The sequence below is a fragment of the Astyanax mexicanus genome, chromosome 9 (assembly GCF_023375975.1).
Source record: "Astyanax mexicanus isolate ESR-SI-001 chromosome 9, AstMex3_surface, whole genome shotgun sequence".
In the NCBI taxonomy this organism is placed as follows: Eukaryota; Metazoa; Chordata; class Actinopteri; order Characiformes; family Acestrorhamphidae; genus Astyanax; species Astyanax mexicanus.
The window spans coordinates 8,775,599-8,800,710 of NC_064416.1; the positions used below are offsets into that span (position 1 = coordinate 8,775,599).

General features: G+C 37.2%; 2 protein-coding genes across 5 annotated transcripts in view; one reads left to right on the forward strand and one right to left on the reverse strand.

Moving 5' to 3' along the window:
* The window catches only part of LOC103034155 (spectrin beta chain, non-erythrocytic 4), a 107,185-nt gene extending 86,927 nt beyond the window's left edge, over positions 1-20,258 (reverse strand). For all 4 annotated transcript variants that reach the window (XM_022679447.2, XM_022679444.2, XM_022679443.2 and 1 more), the window contains exon 1: positions 19,893-20,258. The gene's annotated coding sequence lies outside the window, so the exon portion shown is untranslated. The remainder of the gene's footprint in view (positions 1-19,892) is intronic.
* Positions 2,513-5,217, forward strand: LOC103034482 (testis-specific serine/threonine-protein kinase 6). The gene is made up of 4 exons (XM_007251642.3): positions 2,513-2,679; positions 3,673-4,482; positions 4,665-4,835; positions 4,957-5,217. The coding sequence occupies exons 2-3, from the start codon at positions 3,680-3,682 to the stop codon at positions 4,831-4,833; spliced, it is 972 nt and encodes a 323-aa protein (XP_007251704.2). The 5' UTR covers positions 2,513-2,679; positions 3,673-3,679; the 3' UTR covers positions 4,834-4,835; positions 4,957-5,217.
* Positions 20,259-25,112: the final 4,854 nt, after the last annotated feature.

The following is a 25,112-nucleotide window of genomic DNA, read 5'->3' on the forward strand; positions in this document are numbered from 1 at the left end:
CATCTTTGGGTTAATTAAACATGCACCTGGTTAAACTGACCCGAAAACACCATTACTTTCAAATACAAACACATTTATTTTTAAACAAAAATCAAATGAGCATTAATTATTTTTATGTATTTATATTTTTACAAGCTGTCCGCGACCGGCCCAGATCTTGTTCACAAGACACTTTTTTATGAATGGAAAGCAGCCCCCTTCATGATTACATGCCGCTTTTATAATAAATACATTTTAGTTCAGGAAAAGTGTAAAATATGAAAATCACTACCACATAAAGGAAGCAAAAGAGCAAATGACTATCTACTCTGCAGTTTCTATATGTAAAGATGTACAATCTCCATTATACTATTTTGAAAACTGCATCACTCAGCACTGTTGTACTGACCACAGACTAAAACAATACTATTTAGTGGGCGGAGTCTAAACACTTTTTAATGATCTGCACATGTTTTATAAAGTAATGACTTCCGGTCATCCAGGGGCTGAACAAACAGCGCAACAGTGTAACTACTATTAAAAAGACATAATGTATATTAGCTTGTTTTATTTAACATTTCAGACTATTTAAGGAAAACCAATAATTAGTAAAATTATCATTATGTTGTAGGGCTGGGGGTTATTAGAAAAAAAGTTTCTTAATATTTTAAAAACAACTGTTTTTTTTGTAAACAAAACATTTTTTTTATGAAAACCGAGTGAATTATCCTAATTGAAGCATTACCTGATAGAGATAAGGAACTCCGTTGCACTAAATATTGATAGAATAATTAGTAATGGAGTTATTAATGAAATATTCACAATAGGATTTTTTTTGTTTCAGATATCTTTTGGATAATTAAACATGCACCAGGTCAAACTGACCCAGGAACACTATTGCTGTTCCTGACAAATGAACATAACAGGAGGGTTAAATGGCAACCCACTTTTATAGATACAAATACAAACAAATTTATTTTTGAAAAATAGACCTCAAAAACCCATTTAAACATACATACTTATGCAAAGTGAATAAAAGAGCATTTTTCTTAAGAACTGAGGAGGAAGATGACAACTACATGTATAAAAGTTACAGCAATAAACTTAAATATCAAAACTACACAAAATAAAAAAGACCACAAAAATAGATATTTCAATTATCTGCATAATATAAAGGATAAGTACAAAATCAGAGGAGCAAATATTTTTATTTACTTATTATTATTATTTTTTATATATATTTATATTTTTAGCAGCTGTCCACTCCCAGCTTGTCCTCGGTCCACTTTTTTATGAATAGAAAGCAGCCCTCTTTATGATTACATGCTGCTTTTATATTAAACACATTTTTGTTCAGGAAAAGTGTAAAATATGTAAATTACAGATCCTTAAAGGAGTTCTTCACAGATTTCTGACAGAAGCAAATTACTATATACTCTGCAGTTTCTATATGTAAAGATGTACAATCTCCATTATACTATTTTGAAAACTGCATTAAAACAGTAATTATATTAATCAATTTAATTATATTAACGTCCCAGCACTGTTGTACTGACCACAGACTAAAACAATGCTATTTAGTGGGCGGAGTCTGAACACTTTTTAATGATCTGCACATGTTTAATAAAGTATTGACTTCCAGTCATCCAGGGGCTGAACAAAAAGCATAACAGTGAAAATAGTACTATTAAAAAGACATCATATTTTTAGCTTGTTTTATTCAACATTTGAGACTATTTAAGGACAACCAAGAATTTGTAAAATTATCAATATGTTGTATGGCTAGGGGATATAAAAAAAAATGATTCTTAAAAGTTTTCAAATATATACTTACATAACAGTTTTTTTTGTAAACAAACAACATTACTAAGTGATGAGCATGCTATTGTATCATTAGCATTTCATGAACAAAATCATATTATAAATGTTATTGAAGGGGAAAAGTTTCAAATATAAAAATCACTGGCACATAAAGGAATTACTCAGCTTCTATATATAAAGATGTACAATCTTGATTATCTCATTTTTAAAACTGCAACAGTAGTTTGATTAATCAAATTAATTTGATTAACCTGCCAGCCCGAATATGTTGTGAATATTCATATAATTTACTGGCGATTTAAAAACAAACACTTTTCCAAACCTATTAAATATAAATTAGTAAGATTTAATTTATTTTACTGTCTGTTTATAATTTATAATAACATTTATAATTAATTATAATTCTGCACCAGAAGTAAAACTTGATTTATATTATTGACAAATGTTGATGTATTTATCCTCACAAAATAAGAGGATTTTTTTCTTATGTTTTAGTATGGATATGCAAATAAAATCAACAGATGTTACAATGATAATCAAAAATAAAGTAACTAAAGGGGCTTGAACTTTTGCACAGCACTGTGTTTACAGACAGTTCTATACAGACAGTGACTGGACTGATGACCTCAGTGTTCCGCACCACGTTGCCAGGGCGATGATGTCATGGCGATGATGTCACAGAGTGCTCTGCCAGTTCTTAAGGTTAACTTCCAGGTTCTAGGCTCAGTTAGGATTTGGCAGCTTACAGTACGCTTCACTCCTGCGTTCCCCATATCGTTTAGCTGACGCTCTTAACTATTATTGACTGGTAATAACTATTATCTAGAGCTAGCTTATTCACAGGTTCTATATCCACAACTGAGTTTACTTGAGGTCAAGGTAAGAACTATAAAGTGATTATTGATTATAACAACACAACAACATAAGTATGTATATTTATATCTGAAAAACATTAAGACAACTTGCAGAAAATGAGAAATGCCTGAAATAACAAAACATATGCAGAGCTTTCAGACCTCAAATAATGCAAAAAAAAAGTTCATATTCATAAAGTTCAGAAATCTATATTTGGTGGAATAACCCTGGTTTTTAATCACAGTTTTCATGCATCCTGGCATGTTCTCCACCAGTCTTACACACTGCTTTTGGATAATTTTATGCCACTCCTGGTGGAAAATTTCAAGCAGTTCAGTTTGGTTTGATGCCTTGTGATCATCCATCTTCCTCTTGATTATAATCCATTATATTCCAGAGGGTTTCAATTCATTAAAATAAAAGAAACTCATCACACACACATCTGAAACACCTGTCATTTTAGTGTGGGAGGTTTCATGGCTAAATTGGTGCAGCCTGGTGGCCAATCTTTATTAAGTGCACATTGCACCAGTACGAGCAGAGTGTGAAGGTTCAATTAGCAGGGTAAGAGCACAGTTCTGCTCAAAATATTGCAATGCACACAATATTATGGGTGACATGCTAGAGTTCAAAAGAGGAAAATTGTTGGTGCACGTCTTGCTGGCGCATCTGTGACCAAGACAGCAAGTCTTTGAGATGTATCAAGAGCCACGGTATCCAGGGTAATGCCAGCATACCACCATAAAGAACGAACCACATCCAACAGGATTAACTGTGGATACTGAAAGAGAGGAAGTTGTCTGAAAGGGATGTTCGGGTGCTAACCCGGATTGTATCCAAAAAACATAAAACCACGGCTGATCAAATCACGGCAGAATTCAATGTGCACCTCAACTCTCCTGTTTCCACCAGAACTGTCCGTCCGGACAAGAAATTAGTGTCATTGTCCAACCCCTGTATATACATATATAATACACATCTAGCTGTCCATTTTCTTTATCCTCTTTCCATCTACAGGGTAATAATGCTGAGTAAAGCCCTTCTGAGAGGCTTGGGCTACAAGGTGATACATTCCATCGGTAAAGGCTCTCATGGGGAGGTCGTCCTGGCCAAATCATGGAAATATCCCGAAAACGTGGCCATTAAAATAGTGGACAAGAAAGTGGCACCACCTGATTTCGTTTCAAAATTTCTACCCCAAGAACTGTCTGTTATCAAAACCATAGAGCACCCGAACATCATTAAGGTGCACAAAATTCATGAGATATCAGACAGACTGGTGTTTATTGTGATGGAGTTGGCCGTTAAGACTCTAGAACAAAAGATTGGGCTCTGCCGCCTTCCCAACGACGAGGCCAAAGTCTTGTTCTCCCAACTGGCCAGCGCTGTGAATTATCTGCATGAGCGGGACATCGTCCATCGGGACCTAAAATGTCCAAATGTCCTGCTCACTGCAGAAGACACAGTTAAGTTGAGCGACTTTAGTTTTTCGGGATACTACAAAGGCCTCAGTAAGACGTTCGTTTGCTCCCCTGCCTACGCTGCACCTGAGGTGCTGAACCTCATTCCCTACGATCCCAAAAAGAGCGATGTGTGGAGCCTGGGCGTGACGCTTAACTGCATGGTCACCGGATCCATTCCCTTCAACAATGAAGACATGAGCAGTTTCCTATCATCCCAGCGAGCACCCATACATTTTCCATTTCACATCATATTGGACAAGCAGTGTCGGGATTTAATCACTGACATGCTGAAGTACAATCCCTTAGATCGCCCTTCTATCAGTGAAGTGGCTAACCACCCTTGGCTGCAGTCAAGAAAACAAGAGTAAGCATTATTTTCACTGAATTTCAATTTTTCTGTATTAGAACATTATTAAAATTTTACCCATACATGAGAATTAAAGCACATAAATAAGAAGAGTGGGCTCAAAGTCCTTTACATTATATATTTATATATCATTGATTTATTAATTCACTACTATTCCTTGCTTCATTTGTCTTGTCCAGTGAATTGAGTGAGACTCCAGATGAATCTTTGTTTGTGGCTGGAAGCTCTTTGAAAATGAAGAAGGCAGAGGATATCCAGCAGCAGCTGCACTCTACTAAGGAGCAGGACAAAGGTGTTCTCTCCCCCATAAAGTCCTTTTTTAAATGGATCGCCGGGAAGATCTTTTAGGGGTATGTTAGTTTACTTGTTGGTTTATTCACTACACCCTCTAAAAATGTATTTACTTTCCCTCCATATTACAGTTACACTGTTTGGTTTCTAATTTTTGATGTTCTTCTGTCCATCTAACAGATCAGTAAAGGGATGAAGAAAGTTAAGAAGATGAAAATGATTCAACCGTTGTAGACGTCTAGCCCGGCTACGGTTGATAACAGCGTACTGACTTCTTACTGTGCTAATTTGTCATTTATAAGTAGTTTGACCAGAGGAGGATGGGTCTACCTTGTGAGTCTGGTTCCTTCCAAGGTTTCTTCCTCACTGAGGGAGTTTTTCCTGGCCACTGTCGCCTTCGGCTTACTCACTTGGGGTCTAAACAAGCCAGTACTAATTTGTATTTATATATATATATATATATATATATGCATTATTTCTAAACACACAATATATATTGATATATATGAAAAAGAGAGAGATAATTTTTATTTTAAAAACACAATTCTTGTTTAGTGAGGTTTTTAAGATGCTTTTGGTATGACATACTGCAATTATAAGATATAAGTGGATTTTCCCTCCTAATGCAAAGACGTAAGGCAAAAGAACAATGACAACCATAACACACTTGCAAGAACAAAGCATATATATATATATATATATATATATATATATATATATATATATATATATATATATATATATATATATATTCCTTTCTTCGATCCATTACCTTTTTTCCCCTCCCCAATTATTTAAGGGGAAAAAGTTTGTTAAAAGGTTTTATGTTTAGTTGGGTTTTAAAACAATGTTGTAAACCTTTAAATGTGCATTTTTTGCACATATTCACATTAGGTCAAAAAGTGACCTAAAAAAGTGACACAAGCTTATTTTGACAGACAGTGGCAATATTTTGTCACAGACACAAAGGACCAAAAAGAAAAAAAACAATTTTAGAATACAGTTATTCCAATCTCATAAGGTTTGTGATCATCGGATGTGTCGCACACACACGCACTCACACACTCTGTCTCTCTCTCTCAGACACACAATCCAACATCGAGCAGTTTCAAAAGAGATGATATAAAAGGAAATGTCAGAAAAGCCTTACAGACTGAGAAACAGGGGCTTCATCATCAGCAACCAGAGACCAACTCACTTCCAGAAATAAAAATGTTTCATAATCAATTCACAGCTGCACTAAAACCAGGCCATTTCACTGTTCATAAAGATATCTGACCGGATGATCAGTAATTAAAACAACATTACAGATCAGATTTACATTTAAAAAGCAATTTCAGGATCATACTGAATATATATTGACTGTCATTCCCCCTACATTTGCTTCTGCACGCTTTAACTTTGGTGCAGCTGGTCCAGACCTGTTTATTCTGTCTATTTTCATACATAAGGTGCACTGGATTATAAGACGTACTCTAGTAAGGAACAGGGGTATAAGCTAAGTAAACAAAACTGTAACAAGCGCTGGATGTTAATCTAGACAGATTTCTCTTCTGAAAACTGTTTATTTGGTTGGGTAAAGTGCTTCAGTTTATTTACAGTAAGCTTAGATTTCCACTAATTGGTGCAGCAGCATTAGCATTAGCGGCTAACCAGAAGCACTAGCACGGTTAGTTGCAAATGCCACCAGGCAGAGCTACACTGAGGAACCCTAAGTGTTCCGGTAAGCCAGGGAGCAATATATAATATATATATATATATATATATATATATATATATATATATATATATATATATATATAATATCTAGCGTTTCGTCCCACGTAGCTTGTTTTAACACAGTAAGCTCACAGACTACAGTCCAATATACTCGCATCTGAGCAGAGAAAATGCTGCGCTAGCAGTGCTAACAAGGGTTAGCAGCAGGCTACAGGCCAATAATACTAATCTCTGAACGGTGAAAGAGCTAGAGCGTAGAGCGGTTAGTGGCTAATGCTAATAATGCTCCAGCATTTGTTCTGGGGAACTAAACTGAAACTCCAGCAGAGTTGGCTAACTGCTCTTTACAACCTGACTGGTAAAATTCATGCATGTGGTGCACCGGATTACAAAGCGCACTGATGAGTTTTGCAAAAATTAAAGAATTTTAAGTGTGCCTTCAAGAGCAAAAAATACAGTAAGTTAATTGTATATTTTCTATTTTATTTTATTATTCTACTTTGTTGTAAATATTGTTCTCTGCATACTGTGGGAACCTGCACCCACTTTTATCATTTATCTGTACACCTGTACTCCCAAATTTGATTTGATTTGAAGTGCCAGTGTCCCGGAATCAAGGCACTACCTGAGTAGAGTTCCCCTTTTTTTTAAAAGGTGGCAAAATTAAATAAAAAAAAGGTAAACAAACTGGTTCATTATTCATTCTTTGGACTAGGCCTGGACAATAATTCGATATCGGTATTTATCGCGATAAGAAATGTTTCAATAACGGTGATATCAGTTTTGTGGTATATCGATATGTATTATTTACAGAATCACGGACAGGCGTTTTTTACTGGCGTCAGCTCGCCGCAGAGCTCAACACAGCCCCCGTAGCTGGGATTTGCAGCAAAGCGGCAAGCGAGCGGACCCGCGGCCGAGTGAGCGGACTCGCGTCTGGGCTACGTCACGCACTGACGTAGCCCAGACGCGAGTCCGCTCGCTCGGCCGCGGGTCCTCGAGGCCGGCCGCGGGTCCGCTCGCTTTCCGCTTTGCTGCAAATTATGCCGGAGAGTGCAGCCGACCAGCAGCGGTAATGTTAATACATCTAATCTGTTCCACCACTTCAAGCAACTCCACTACATAACGTTACTGACTGAAGCACTTTTACAGTTTATGTTGTAACTAAGTTATTCATAGTTGATAGAGCCTGTAGGTTTGTTTATTTGACGGGAAAATCTTGTCGCTTTATTTATAAAGGCTTCTTGTATTCTATATCCTAGTTGAAACACTTTTGTTTTAATCTGTTAAATTTGTTTACAAAGAATAAGAAGCTCGGCCTCTGTTGTAATTTAAAGTTTTTTTATTGGTAATAGTTATATAGGCTTATGTTTGACAGGGATGTCATGTTATTATTTTGCTATATGCAAATAATATTGAGCATTGATTTATTTTGACTACTTTTATTTCTAAAGTATTAAAGTTTTTGTGAAAGGAGGTTTCAAAGGCTTAAATTAAATTTTCAGACAGTAGTAGGTACAGATAGATAGATCGATATCGAAATTATATCGTATCGACCGAAATTTAAGGAATATATCGTGATATAAATTTTGCCCATATCGTCCAGCACTACTTTGGACAATGTCAAATTTTGTGCTTTCCACTCAATACTATTTATTTTTATATAGGCTTGCAAACACAACGTGCATGTTTATATCAGATCATGACTAACTAACTGGTGAGGCAAGGTATTTTAGAAATAGAATGAAAGTTGGCCCGCTGTTAAGCAGGTTTTTATAATCTAGCGCAAAAAAAACGGAGCAAAAGAGTCTAAAAGCGGAGAGGGTGCGCATTTCTAGCGCAGAAAAACGGGCCAAAGAGTCTAAAAGTTGCTGTAATTAAGGAGTTTAATATTAAGAGACATCATGAAATTAAACATCAATTTGAAAAATCTTAGTTTACACAACACTGTCAAAGATAAAGATAGTAAGTTAAGTAAAATGAAAGTAATCAGGAAAAAAGTATTATTTAATGTGGTATATTTCATTATTTGTTTTATTACAGCGTGTGGCCCGTGACTTAAAATATATTTCTCCTTCTGGCCCCCAACAAAAAAAGTTTGGACACCCCTGGTGTATAGTATTGTTATCGAAAAAATACCATGAAATATTGTGATATTATTTTAGGGCCATATTGCCCACCCCAGCCCTAGTCAGAGTGCAAGTGGCCAACGTAAGTAATGCTCCAGACACACCAAGCTGATGAGGACAAGTTAAGGCCCATTGATTACCTCCTTCCTTCAGCTCACTCCCGCCGGCCAACACCACAGATTTACTGCACCTGTACAACAGGAAACTACTACACCTCCACAGCTGCAACTTTCACAGTACAGAATACACTGTCTGAATGTCTACAGTTGCAGAGACCTGCGTTTAACCCTTAACGGCACACAGAGAGTCAAGTCAAGTGTTTTCTCTGAGTTAGCACTAAACTCTAAGTGGAGTTGACTGTTTTTTATAGTTTTTTTATGAAAACGGTAATGCATCATTTTTTTTGTTGTGCCCCGCCACCCGCCCATTATTTTCTATTATATTAGAGATTTTATTTATTTATTTTATTTTATTTATTTAGCTGCTTCTGTTTGACGAGCTAATCATCAGCACATTAAACTATTACCTATTACTATGCTATTATGTATCCCAAAATATAGCAAAATACAAAAGTAGCAGCATTTTAATTTTAAATTATTATTGTTAATTTTGATTCTGATGAATATTATAGTGATTAACACAATCATTTTTTAAGGGATTAACACCACTAATATACAGTAAATCTATTTTGTATTTACATTTAAATATCAATTATTACACACCTAAGTGCTTACAAGAATAAAAAGCTGTGATTAATCACAATTAATCTGTGCCACCAAATACGAATATTGTCTTTTAAACATACGCCCTATAAACTCCCATTGACTCAGTCACCCCCCTCAATTTGACTTACTACAGTCACTGCTTTATTACTCCACATGGTGGCGCTATGAACAAATGAATAGGGTAAACCTGTGATGAAGAATATTGGTTGTTATATTCTGTGAAACCAATAAATCCATCATTCCTGGTATTTACTTATTTAGGAGTATTTTATCCTTTATTCAATAACACAGATGATGTGAAGTATGGTAGAAAATTGTCTTATGATATATCGAGTATCACAGAATCACAGTATTGTGACATCACTGTTACTGTAAGCATTTTATTGTGAGATGCTCGGTGATTCCCATCCTTATTGTAAAGCAAGTTACTGTAGTATTCACATTCTTTACTAATCCTCCACCGTGCTGTGCTGTATTTGTTAGATGGTAGTCGGTAGACGGTAGATGGGAGCAGCCAGGCAAAAAGCTCATGATTAACAGCTCCACATATTCCAGCGTGTTCCGGTTCCTTCCACACCAAAAAGAGCCTAGGGCTTTACAGCCAGGTCTCAGCAGCATCAACACACTGTCCTGGAGAGCAGGAGGAGAGTTCAGGCTAACGCTTTACATCTACAGCACACAATATAGCTAGATCCAGTTTGAATACCTTGATCTAATCAGAGTACCTTATTGATAAGTATTGGCTCTTTGCAATCTAATCCACGTATCATACTGAGTACCACCGTATTAGTGCTAAGTATTAGGCCTGTCACCTAATTGCAGTTTAACTGCTGCTGTAGTCTTTCACACTGTTTAATCAAGTTATACACATACTTCTTTTTTTATCATTTTATTTAAAATTTTCCCCATATTCCAATTACCCAATCCACTCACTAGGACTCCCCCTATCACTAGTAATGCCCCAACACACCAGGAGGGTGAAGACTAACACATGCTTCCTCCGATACATGTGAAGTCAGCCAACGCTTCTTTTCGAGCTGCTGCTGATGAGCATACATGAACATACATCAGCCCACAGGCGCCCTGTGCTGCTGACATCACCATAGGAGTGATGTGGGGAGAGAGCACCATCTACCCACCCGGATGCCTCTGAGCACCGGTAGCTTGATGGCAAAGCTGCATGAGCGGAGGTTTGAACATGCGACTTCCTGCTCATTGTGGCAACGCTTTAGACCGCTGGACCACTCGGTGCCAAGTTATACACAGTATGTTTAAACGCGTGAAAAACCGAAACCAATTTTGTTCTGTTATCTACTGAGAACACTCCTTAATGCTGATGTGGTCTGGAAAAATGTCCATCAAATAGAAAGAAAACTACAGGGCGCAGTAGGATAAGAACTGGACCAGGCCCTTAAAGCAGCACTAGGTGGGATTTCCTTGATTTTTTATCTTTTTAAAGAAGTAAAATTACAGCTTGAAACTCACTGCAGCACTGCAATGAGGTGTAGCGGTGCTCTCGTGTCTGTGCCGGAGCTCCTCTGAGCTGAAACCAGACTCTGTAAGTTTTCAGAGGCGGCCGCGACAAACGCTCGCGAGAACTGCGACCTGCTTTCCAACCTTTAGTTCTAACAGTTCTACAAGGACTACTGGGCTATTCTAACATACAGACTCTCTGGCAGAAGCTGGAAAGAGACCGAATATGTCTGTGAAAGCCAGAAAACGAGAGAGAAACTAATCCAACTGAAACATTTATTACACTCTACAACTGTAGGGGGAGCCCACAAGCACAAAATCTCAATCCTACCTAGTGGAGCTTTAAATAGTTGATATCTGATATATTAAAAGATGCCTGAATCTACCCCATTCTCCACTCTATGCACTTTGAAGCACCTTATTTAAAGCAATTAAATTAAACGTACAAAAAATAATAATAATAAAAAGCACACTAACAGAAAAATATTTTCTAATTATATGGAATAAAAAGTCAAGATAAAAATGGAGGGGGGCTTAGAGTGGTTCAGTGGGTACTAAGTGCTGCCATTATGATCAGGAGATAGCCAGTTCAAATCCTGTTCATGTAGTTTGCCATCAGCTGCCGGAGCCCCGAGAGCGCATAATTGTCCTTGCTCTCTCTGGGTGCGTAGATGGCGCTCTCTCCCCACATCACTCCACATTCCAGTCTGTAGATGTATGACCTCATCTCCAATATGATATAGAGAGTAAATCTGAACCTAATGTGTAAAACTGTCCTTTACTGACGGTTCCATCAGCACCTGCTCTCTGTTGACATGATAGAAGCTCTGACCGCAGGAAGTGCCCGAATTTCCTCCTGATAAACAGACACAGCTGTGAGAGCGACACCGAGCTTCAGGCGTTCACACTTACTGAATAAACATACTCTTCTCTCAGCCCTCTTCCTGAATCTAACACACACACAGTGAGTAAGATGGTTGGAACAAACAAAACCAGCATCAAAATAGATGCTGAAAAGGTCAACAAGTACATCAAAGAAAATCTGCTGAAATCAGAGCGTGATATGTATGACCTCTGGGTGAGAGCTTGGGTTTTATCAGCTAACATAAGTCAAGAACCACAACATTGCTCATTGGTCACCATTGGCCCTATCTTACACCCTGCACAAGACGTGTGGCCGATGCTCTTTGCTATCTTACACCCCGTCTACAGTCTATTTTCATGCCTTGTGCCTACACCGTCATAATAGCATCAGAGTTTAGAAATAAATCTACACTGATGGGCGTGGTGATCTGGAAGTGAGGTGTGTTCAGGTAAATTTCTGGCGCGTTGCTATATATTTTGGTGGACAAATCACAGGTGCACCACTGACTGAAATGAACCTAAACAACAGTCAATCATCAGAGTCCATTCCTATAGGCGCTCCCAGTTCATTGTACACCCCCACTCGTTTAACACACACACATGGACACACTGCACAGTTCAAACTCGACTTTTAACTCAACAATAAAGAGAATAAAGAATAAAATAACATTACTGTTCCCTAAATGAGCTACTGGCGTATCTTCACAAAGCGTCTCGCTGTTAAGATACATACACATCAAAGTCAGAGCACACCTGCCTCTTAAAGAAAATGACAGCTGGCAAACTGATTGGCTTATTTTATGTTACGCCAAAAACGCACACACGATTAATTACGATAATTAGTACATGCCTTTGCACGAATTGAGCCGCCAAGCCATATTTTTTGCGCTATAGATTGCTAAAATAGGGCCTCATGAATTCCTACCAAGTGTCTACAATAAATTATTCAGCATATAATATGAATTATTCAGTGTCCATTATCAGTTTCTCAGTATCTACTATGAATTGTTCAGCAAGTACTATGAATTATTCATTAAATATTACAAATTATTCAGTGTCCACTACCAGTTTCTCAGTATCCACCATGAATTTTTCACTAACTACTATGAATTATTTAGCATATCTTCTGAATTATTCAAAGTCCATCAGTTTCTCAGTATCCACAATGAATTATTCAGCAAGGCTTCCTCTAAGCTTTTTTGAAGCAGCGCGTTTTTCAAACTCAGCAGTCTTGGTACCACCTTAAATGGCCCTGCATTTACAGTGCACCCTTTAGGTTAGCCTGATCTGCTATATATGTGTAAATATTTAACTGGTCCGCCTCACCCAGCACCGTTACAGTGGGCTGCCAGCCTGATGGTCCAGCATGAGTACCACACTATAAGCGTAGCTAGCATCGCTATTACAGACACCACTGCAATATTGCCAGGGCACTATTAGTATTGCTACTGTGCTGTTATTAACACCACTATGATATTAGCATCGCCACTGCAATGTTAGCATCGTCACCATGGCATTAGCATGCCAGTCTTACTCAGCATCACTACTATGACATTAGCATCGTATTTGAAGCACTAGTATCGCAGATCCACTGACTGCTGTGCCAAGTAGCATAAAATACCTTACTTTTTTTTTCCCTTTAGTATAAACTTTATATGAAGATTTTTTTTCTTACCCAAGTGCTGCATAAAATCCCTTAATCAATTCACTTAAAGGGAAAACAGTAAGGTGTTTACTGCAGTGACTGAGATAACAACTCATCAACAAGATAACCGTTCACTGAAAGAATGAGGTCAGTTGACTACCTGAATATACTGAATATAGACCAGGTTTTTTCATTTTCACACATGGATTGAGAGAGTTCACCACAGAGTCCAGACCTTAACCTCATTGAGAATCTTTGGGATGTGCTGGATGGAGAAGAGCTGCTTTGTGCAGTGGTCAGACTCAATCATCATCAATGCTGCTGCAAGATCTTGGTGAAAAATTAATGTAGAGAGTGTGTCCTTTTATTTGGTGGTGACTTTTTTTTTGTACAGGCAGTGTATATAAAAAATGAGTAAAAAATCTCTCTCAAAGACCTACTTTAAATTTAGATTATTGCTGTTTTTGAACTGAATTAACATATCTGTTGCACTGTTGCTTGATGAATTAATAAATGTTAGGTGAGGTTTTGGGACCTTAAATAATTGTAAGGGAATAGACCATTAAGGGACTTCATGCAATAATTAAGGAATAACTTCAATACTTATGGGAACTCTTTTAAAAAACCCTATAATAACACTTAAGGCATTTTTTTCTGCAACATACTTATCTTTAATGGATTGTTAGGTGCTGTGAGTGAATTTGCTGCATATTATGGATTCAGTGTAACTAAAAACATTTATTTAGATCCAGCTAATCACACTGGAGCACTTTGTAGTTCTATAGTTACAGACTGTAGTCCTTTATCTATTACTCTGCATACTTTATCATGCTCCTTTCTGCCTGTTCTTCAATACACAGGACCCAACAGTGATTGTTCTGGCATGGTGATGGTGTATGAGGTGTTAGTGTGTTTTGTGCTGATTGCTGAAGGTAGAAGGTACGAGTGGATCAGACACAGCAGTGCTGCTGGAGTTCTTTAACACTTTGATGTCACTGCTGGGCTGAGAGGGCCCACCTTTCATGTAGCTTGCCATCAGCTTTCGGAGCCCTAAGAGAGGACAATTGGCCACACTCTTTCTGAGTGAGTAGATGGCGCTCTTTTCCAACATTACTCACTGCGCTTTCCTCCGAGCGTTAGTGCTGTGATGCTACTCGGCAATGCTGCATCAGTAGCAGTTAGAAAAGAGGCGATGGCTGACTCACATGTATCAAAGGAGGCATGAGTCTTCACCCTCCTCGTGTTTTGGGGCATTATGAGTGATGGGGGGAGTTTTAATGAGTGGGTGGGTAATTCTCCTTGTAAATTGGGGAGAAAGTGGGAGAAAAATATAAAGATATATAAAAAAAAGAATAGCCCACCAACCACAAACATACAGCAGTGTCCTGTGGGTAGCATCATGTGACCATTGATGAAAGGACTAGGTCTAGCAGACTACACTTGTAGGGGAAACGGAGTAAATTTACCAAAACAATCCATTCCTAAAACTAATCCAGTTTTGTGGTCTAACCTGAAACCCTCTCCTAGGCTTCAGGTTCTGTTTCTGAGGGTCGTAGTTCATGAAGCATGATCCAGTAGAGAAGGATTAGGAGGACCTGAGGGAGAGCATGCCATTCCGCATTAATATGAAGGCTGTCAGGACCGCAGGCCCACAGCTGAACACAGGCCTCTCGCCCGCCCGCCCTCACCCTCTCTCTTTATTCCTGATTAATCTGGATCTGTTCGTGCACAAATCAGCCGTATCTTCATTAGCTTACCGCAATGCAAATCTGCTGTGGGACCGAGGCCATCAGATTACACACAAAGAGGCCAAAACAGATGGTTCATTATGAATGCAGAGAATCGGCCATCGATAGGGAAAACAATAACTCCAAATCTGCGGTGTCTATACGTCTCTGAGTTTTTTAAGCATATGTAAAAGATATTTAAGCATATGTAAAAGTACAGAAACTAAACATCAATCACAATCATAACTTTATTAATGTAAAACTGGATGAAGAACTGCAATCATGACCAATTATGGCTTTTATAATGTAAGCATTAAAAACTTTAGAATATTACGTACTAAAGAATTTTACACATCAAAGCTTCTTACCATAAAACACTCTTATTAAGTGTCTATTTACAATTTAAACCAGTTACACATGCACTCCCAGCTTTTCTCTTTATTACGTATATTTTTAGGGTTTGCCTGCAGCTAAAGCAAACTCTTAACATCACATATTTATATCAGTTATACAGGGTGAGTACTGTCTATATTGTGTACAGATATATTTCGTAGGTCTATAGTATATCAGATAGCAATTATAGCTGGATATATAGATATTGAAAAAAAGCTTGAATTGTGACATATATTTTTTCAACAACATATATTGCATACTTAAATACAGAGAATTTTGACAAGATTTCAATAGCAGTTCAATAGCAGCGATTGAGCATGTCAACAGTGTATCCTAACTTGGAGTAAACAATATTACAATAAAAGTGTTTCTCGAACAGATATATCATACAAAATAATATAGTATGAATTTTCTTTTTGTATAAAACAACAAAATTTCATTTGACACTGCAAAAGACATTGCAAGTCTTTATTATAAGAGTTATAAGAGTAATGCACATGCACACATAGCAATAACGATGCTGAAACTAAATATTGTGCAGCCCTAATAGCTTTAGTAAATAGGTTAACAGCAGCTATATGTGCATTAAAAATGTATGGCATTAACAGTAATGACTTAAAAAAACAGTACAGTACTTATTAATTTAATGATTACATTTAAAATTATTTACAAACGTTAGAATGTGTTCGTTACTGAGAAAGAAGTGAGTAATATATTGATGATACAGCCTTTTGATTTACAAGGAAGAAATATGATGCTAATATATGATTACATAGTGCAGCAGCAGCATTTTTGGCTTAGAGTGGGAAAGACAGAGACGTCATTCTCCCCATTACAGTCAGTGCATTATCAACATGAGTCTGAATCTGATATCCTATGATATAATTTATATGTGTATATGATAATTGGCTGTATTCTATATTATCATGCTTTTATTGCTGCATTAACCCTACTGTTATGTATATTTTTAGGAACAGTAATGGTGTTTCTTATCTAAAAGATGTCTGAAAAAAAAAAAAAATCCTAACAAGCAGTGTGAATATTACAGTACTAACTCCATTACCAATGATCCTATCAATGCTTAGTGCAATGAGGTTTCCTACATTTAACAGGTAATGGTTCAATTATGATAATTCACTCGTTTTTCATATGTTTACTACCTTATTAAGTACAACATATAAAACAAAATATTTATAATAAATTATTGAAACATAAAATTGCAATTTTGTTTTAGTTTTTGTGCTGCAGGGGGTGGGTACAAATATGTGAGATGACCCATTTTCATATTATATGTTGATTACACTAATTAAGGCAAGCAGAGCGAGTTTTATACTGAAAAAATACTTTTAACAATTTTTCCTAGATCTTCAAAAGTTTAAAATGGGTCAATTTGATTTGTGACATAACAGGAGGGTTAATATGGAGTTACAGTAAAGTGTTACAGTATCTAAACAACTTCACCAAGAGAATCATATAAAGATTATAGATTTTATTTATACATTGTGTAAAAAGATACAGTCACAGATTTAACTTGGAGCAAATATTTAACTGGTAAACATATACTAATATTTTCAACTTTTTGTGTTTATTTGTAAGTTCAAGCACACATATATAACAGTGAACATTATTTTTGCCAGTTATGCTTCAAAAACTGAAACCATACACAGTGTGAACTGCAGTAGGTTAAAAAGAATAATAATAATAATTATATATATATATATATATATATATATATATATATATATATATATATATATATATATACACACACAAAATATGGTCAAATATATATTATATATATTTAATACTCTAATATATATTTAATATATATATATATATTTTATACTCTAATACTCTACAGCAACATTTGTGTCTCATTTTAATCTTTCTAATCAGGGCTGGTATATGTTATTATTACACAGCAACATATTTCAGCTATTAATGTAACAAATGTCTTAGAGTGTAATTACTCTTTGAGACATAATTGAGTAGCCTATGATAATCTGAAAAATAACATCTGGCATGTCTGACCGTCTTCTTTAAATTGTTGGTAATTTTAGATGAATTAAGTTATATAACAAATTGGCGTAGCGTTGTAAGAGATATACAGTATTTACTGCATCAGTTATTGACTACTGGAATGTTCATTAAAGGGAGCTGCCATCCGGTTACTGCATGTAAGCCAAGCAGAAACAGCAGAACAGCAAAACTTTCATAGCCCGGCAGTGTCAGTGTGTGATGATGGTCATCACAAATGGTGCCATTTATATTGTTTATATAGGTATCTAATATATATTGTATCAACAGAAATTAAGAAATATATTTGTGATATCACTTTTGGTGTTCTCAGTGAATATATATACAGGTATACTGATATACAGGTCTGGATAAAAATAAGATTTTAACATAATGAAAACCACTGGAATATAATCAAGAGGAAGATGGATGATCACAAGCCATCAAACCAAACTGAACTGCTTGAATTCATATCACCAGGAGTGGCAAAAAAATTATCCAAAAGCAGTGTGTAAGACTGGTGGAGAACATGCCAAGATCCATTAAAACGGTTATTCAAAACCAGGGTTATTCCACCAAATATTGATTTTTGAACTCTTAAAACTTTATAAATATGAACGTCTTTGTTTTATTTGCAATATTTAAGGTCTAAAAGCTCTGAATCGTTTTTGTTACTTCAGACATTTCTAATTTTCTGCAAATAAATGCTCTAAATTACAATATTTTTTTTTGGGGGGGGGGAGGGGGGTTTGGAGCAATGCTATCTGTAATTTATAGAATAAAACAACAATGTTAATTTTACTAAAACAGAAACTGAAGCACTCCTGCCTAGTTGATACACCTTGTAGGTGTAAAGTCCTACAGTGAAAGTGAGGTGTTTAAAAACTCCAGCAGCACTGCTGTATCTGATCCACTCACTCATACTAGCACAACACACACCACTAACACCTCATACACCACCACTATGCCACTACAGTCACTGCAGAGCTGAGAATAACAACCCACCACCCAAATAATAATAGCGAACAGAACAACAGGGTGAAAGGAGGATAATAATTTATAAATGAAGTATGCAGAGAAACTGATACAGGACAGTCTGTAATACTAGAACTACAAAGTGCCAAAGTGCTCCAATGATTGCAGAAACAAGGAGGTGATGTGTATTCATTATCTATCTTTACATCAATCCATGTTAATAAACAGTTTGTGTCCTGTCCATCACACATATAGGCCATGCTTTGTTTTTCAATGTGTGCATTATTTTGTATGAAAAGATGCAATGCACCAGTTAGCTGAGTTAGCTTACAAGCTATACCTGTCATCTGCAGTATATCAACACACACCAGCACCCATTCAACAAGGGTGCTTGCAGGCCTAGCATCCTTCCTATTAACCTTAAAATGACACATCCTGCATATTTCCATCACTTTGCTACTACCACCCCTCCCCATTCCTGTAACTGACCGTAATTCCCAGAACCAAGCGGCTCTTACCATCAGCCTCTCCTGCACTGTCAGATTTGGAAATGAGGCTGCTGGACATCAGGCTATGCTAGCATTGCAGTTATGGCCTGGTGATAGTACTGTATGATTCACATTACACAGCAAAACATCCCTGGTGTTGCATGAACTCCTACAACAGTGTTTATATAAGATCAGCCAGCCACACACCAGAGTGAATTCAGCACTGTAGGTGTTAATGCAGCACTGGGGGATTATTGCTTTGTGCATTGATCCTCTCTCTTATTATTATGGACAATTAGTATTAGCATTAAGGTTTCTGTCTAGGTGTCTCTAGGTATGTGTGTGTGTGTGTGTGTGTGTGGGTGCAGTGGGCATTGCACTGATGCACCAGCTGATCTTGTATCCTGTTTCTTGTGCATGCATCAGCTGATCTTATATTTTAGGATAATTGGTCCTAAAATAAGCTCTGACCAGGCCTGATGCTCACAATCAATTTCACAATCAATAAGTTCAATGTGACATATGTGTGCACAAGTGATGCACTCATATCTGCTTATATTTGCTCAATATGGCCTAGGCCATAATGGCCTTTTTTTCTAAATTCATCTCCTCCTCCTTATCATAGCTGTCAGATTAGCTTCAGCTACATTCTATAGAATAGCACACATACACACACAGGCTAGCATATCCTTTAGATATGTATGAATATGCTTTAAGGTTAAACAGCACCACTCTACAGGACACAGAACAAACAGGACACGGCCCAGAAAGGACTGCAGCAGCAGTGTGGCCAGCCCAGGCCAGTCAGTTCTCCTCCAATACTGTGGGAATCAATTGCACCAAGTGTGCATACTCAGTGCTGCATGCATCCAAACGCAATGCAATGCAGTTCAATGCAGTTTAATGCAATGCAATGCAATTAAATGCAATTCAGTGTAATGCAGTGTAATGCAATGTCTTACCTGAACCTCCAGCCCTAAGGATGTGCCTGTGTGTGTGTCTCGGACAAATGGGTGTAAATGAACCCCGGGCTGTGTATCAGTGCACCCAGGCTGGGCTATCCTCCGCCTTAGCCTCGCGCCGCATTACAGTCAGGTGATCTCCGCCGGATCAAAGACAAACGGGGGGTTTTAATCCGAATCAAAGCCGGTGGTCGGTGCTCAGGTAGCCCGCAGTCTGTGGACCGTCCACGGCCGCCTAATCACGCCGATGACACGGAACGTGCATGTGCCTGCCTGGCCGCCTGCGTGTGTGTGTGCGCGTGCGTGTGTGTGAATTGTGTGTGTATGTATATGTGTGTGTCAGCCTCAACACACACACAGCCGGTGTGTGTGAACCTGATTCAGCTCCAGTGACGATACATCGTTTCCCACCCGCATTCTGGCAAAGCCCGCCTTCGTTCACTCTAATTGGCTGAAGCCGTCCAGCCTCCTTTACGCTGATTGGATGGCGATGTTCCACGTCCACTGCTGGGATTGGATAAAGGTTTGGCCTCCTACGTTGGGATTGAATAATAGAGAACCAAGGCCCGCCCCCTGTGCTGTGCAGCTGATTCAAGAAGGTCATTATTAAAGAGCCAATATCAAATAATTTCAATTGATTATTTTCTATATATATACAGCTTTCTATAAATACACATTTTTCTAAAAGCCATAATGACTATAATGTTATATTAAAATGTTAATGTTAATAAATTTAGGATTTTGCACTATGCAATGCATATATGCTGATTGTAAATGAATGTATTTTAGTAGAATGCAAACATATTAAAGAAGCTTTGTTGGACTGGAGTTTGTCTGGAGTTCTATTGAGTCTCTGCACGGATCATCTTCATACTAGACTACATACGCCTGCTAAGTTTGGAGTGTGCTGGGCGTGACTTGTGCAGGTGTGATAGGTGTCGGAATGGTATATGGTATACTTCTCATCCAATCACACTCAGATACACTTTATTTGGATGGAGAGATTTATCTGGATAGGGGTTTTATTGAAGGATGTGAAGCCGGAATGAAAACAAACTGAAATAAAATAAGATTTACGAGGCTATTTTTAATATGTAACGAGTAGAAAGTTCAGATAAATGTGTGAAAATGTAAATAGTACAAGTAAAAAGTAGTCTGAACAATAATTACTCCAGTAAAGTATACACAACCAACATTAGATTAAAATCACTGACCAACAGAGACCTTTCAGATTAAAGCTACTGACTGATACAGCCCCTAAAATTGAAGAGACTGACTAATACAGCCCCTCAGATTAAAACTACTGTCAGATACAACCACTCAGCCCCTCAGAATCAAGATGCTGACTGATACAGCCTCTCAGATTAAAGTTCCTGACTGATACAGCCTCTCAGATTAAAGTTCCTGACTGATACAGCCCCTCAGATTAAAACTACTGTCAGATACAACCACTCAGCCCCTCAGAATCAAGATGCTGACTGATACAGCCTCTCAGATTAAAGTTCCTGACTGATACAGCCTCTCAGATTAAAGTTCCTGACTGATACAGCCCCTCAGATTAAAACTACTGTCAAATATAACCACTCAGGTTAAAGCTACTGACTGATACAGCCTCTTAGATTAAAGATCCTGACTGAAACAGCGTCTCAGATTAAAGCTCCTGACTGATACAGCCTCTTAGATTAAAGTTACTAACTGATACAGCCTTCCAAAATAAAGCTCCTGATTGATACGGCCTCTCAGATTAAAGATAATGACTGGTACAGCATCTTAGATTAAAGACCCTAACTGACAGCCCCTCAGATTAAAATCACTGACTGATAAAGCACTTCAGAATAAAACTACTGTCAAATATAACCACTCAGAATAAATCTACTGACTATAGCCCCTTAGATTAAACCAACTGACTGATACAGCCCCATATATTATAGCTCCTAATTGATACAGCCCCTCAAATTAAAACTACTGAATGATACAGCCCCTCAAATTAAAGCTACTGACTGATACAGCCCCTTAGATTAAAGCTTCTGACTGATACAGCCCCTTAGATTAAAACTACTGACTGATATGGCCTTTTAGATTAAAACTACTGAATGATACACCTACTCAGATTAAAGCTATTGACTGATACAGCACTTCAAATTAAAGCCTCTCACTGAAACAACCCCTCAGAATAAAGCTACTGATTATTATAGCCTCTCACAGACAAACCAAGTATTTCGGCAGTGGCTCCCGGATGCCCGCGAGTCACATATAATCTCCCGGAATTCAGATTCATCACCTCCCTGAAATCAACTTTTGCAATTTGGGATGTCTGCTCTCAGATTAAAGCTGCTGACTAATAGAATCGCTCAGATTAAAGCTCCTGGAATAGTTTTCTCAGCGTCTTGAAGCTCCAGCTCATCCCAAATCACCTCAAATCTCAGTTTATCAGGTTTAGATCAGAAGATTAATGAGGAGGACAAACACTCTTTTTAATGTTTACTACATATTTCCATGTCTCTTAATTGTTTTCATGTATTTAATATTAATATACAAAGTAGAAAATAATAATAAAATATAGCCGCAAGCGGCAATCATCGGGTTCAAGCACCAACTTGCACAATGGTGCCTACTGGAGCATTGAATGGTGATGTGTAAGAAGGTCTAATATGATTGGAGATGCCCTGTCACATTTAGAAATTATCAAGTTTTTCACCTGTTATTAATGTTGAGCAGAGGCCTTTCAACCTGATCAGTGCTTAAATTCACATGTAAATCTAGTGAACTTTGTAGGATATTCATTAAGTGAGTTAGAACTAGTCAAAAGGTGTCTACATGTTATTGGTATTGATCAGGTGGCTTCAACCAGAATGTTCACAAAGTGGTATTCAGATTGACCTTTGAACCTTTGCAGAACAAGCTGAAATGTTTGACCAAACAAGTTTAAATTAACACAAAGGAGTGAATGTTCTGATATGACATGTAATTACGAAGTTATTATAAATCTAGTTCTGAATTAAATGGCGCTTCATCAAGCACCAACTAGCACAATGGTGCCTACTAGAGCATAGGATGGTGATGTGTAAGAAGGTCTAACACAATTGGAGACATTCTGTCACATTTAAAATGATCAAAAGTCTTTCACCTGTTATTAATGTTGAGAAGAGGCACAAAGGAGTGAATGTTCTGATATGACATGTAATGTCAAGTTATTCTTAATCTAGTTCTGTATTAAATGGCGCTTCATCAGAGTGATATTGTACAGAGGTCTTTAACATTGTGAGATTACAGCAAATACTGCAGAGTTACAGCAATTTAGGTTAGAAATTCCAAGGACGCACAGATTGCTTGATGCCTGGAGAGTATTGTATGTGAAATTTTCACAAATGTTTTTAATGAACATTTACCTAGAGACTCTACAGTGTGCAGCAAGACTGAAATGGAGGTGATAGGCCAAATATCCAGAGACTAGTTTCAATATAGCTATTTTCAAACAATTAGCAATTATGAATGAACAAAGCACTTTTTAAACATAGTTGTATTGAGAAATTTGTCAGAGCCACTGTACTAAATATGGCAAAAACAATTAAATGTCAAAATAGTACAGCATGATTGACATATACTCGTTTTTTTGGAACAGCGCCCCCCAGTGGGCGGATTGTTTCAGCACTTTGCAGGTCACTACAGTGTCTCCACCTGAACATAACTGCCAAATATCATCCAGATTGGGCAACATTCAGCCTGCCAAAATGTCTGCTGAATGCTGATTGGCTGATGGTGTTCAGCCATGTTGATTGATTAAGTTGCCCTTTGAACATCCTTTAGAGGCTGTATGATAGATTCTGCATGCAAAGTTTCAACTTGCTAGGTTGCACGGTTGCTGAGAAACAGTGCTCCAAATTTACCTCTTGAAGTGAATGGGGCATATATCCGGAAGGACTAATTTGCATATGGCGGCCATATTGTTTACATATTTCAACTTTTTCTTAATGAATATTGAAGCGCATGCTCTCACGAGTGTTTTGATACCAAACATGCCAGGATTGGTCAAAATTCCTAGGACTAGTTTGCAAAAGTAGGTTTTGCATATTATGCAAATTAGCACAAAATCTATATAGACGGAAGTGCATGGTCCAAATTGGAAAGTTGTTGGTATTGACCCAAGGAATCCATCAAAAAAAGAATTTTGAATGTAGGTCTTATGGTTTTTGAGTTATTGAGAAAATTGTGAAAAATGAATTTCCTTGTTTATAGCGCCACCACTTGACCAATCGGTGCCATTTTTGTTGTCCACCGAGATGCACTGATCCTACATCTACCTACCAAGTCTCATTTCTCTATGACTTACGGTTTAGGCTGCACAACTGTTTTTACAGGAGAAAAAGAATAATAATAATAATAATAATAAGAAGAAGAAAAATCTTAGCAAAAACAATAGGGTTCTACGCACCTTCGGTGCTTGAACCCTAAAAAAAGAAATAAAGGAAAACACTGAATGAGAAGTTGTGTCCAAACTTTTGACTGGTACTGTATTATAAACTCCTGCTTGCTTCTTCTCTGTCCTAAGCATATAATATGAGTGTCTTCTCAGCTAGCCAATCAGAAGCCTCCATGAGAGAATGAGAACCAGCCAATAGCAGCGCAGGAGGATGCGATATCTATGGGACAGTCAAGCACGTGAGCTGTTCTGCAGGCGGTCCTTGGTGACGCCACTGAGGAGTTCGAATCAGTTTAACGAACCGATTCTTTCAAACTGTGTGATTCAATGAATTTATTTGTTTATTTTCATTTCACAGAATGCAGTTAATAAAGCAATAATAAAGCACATATAAATTTAAGTAACATAAAAGAACAATAAACACACAATCATAACAATTTTGTTTTATCATATGTGAATAGAAGAAAATCGGGCAAATTATATAATCTTAATATATAAGCCAAATGTATAACATTTTTTCACATTATTATATTACGACTCTTAAATAATTATTCGTTACGTTATGATTGAAATTATTAAATAAGGTTTATACAGACACAAATTTAACAGCCATTTGCCAAAATCAGAATAGACCAAGAACCAGCTAATTAACATGTTTACAGCTTGGCTCCGCCCAATGCACTGGAAAAACAGCAGAGTATCTCTTTTTACTGTTAAGAGATACAACATCAATATAAAATATAAAAAAGTGTTAAACAAACCAGAACATGTTTTATACATTAGATTCTTCTAAGTAGCAC

Bases quoted from the DNA above. Each gene is read 5' to 3' on its own strand.
- LOC103034482 (XM_007251642.3), top strand. From the start codon at position 3,680: ATGCTGAGTAAAGCCCTTCTGAGAGGCTTGGGCTACAAGGTGATACAT. The intron at 4,483-4,664 runs GTAAGCATTATT...TGTCTTGTCCAG, and splicing joins CTGCAGTCAAGAAAACAAGA to TGAATTGAGTGAGACTCCAG.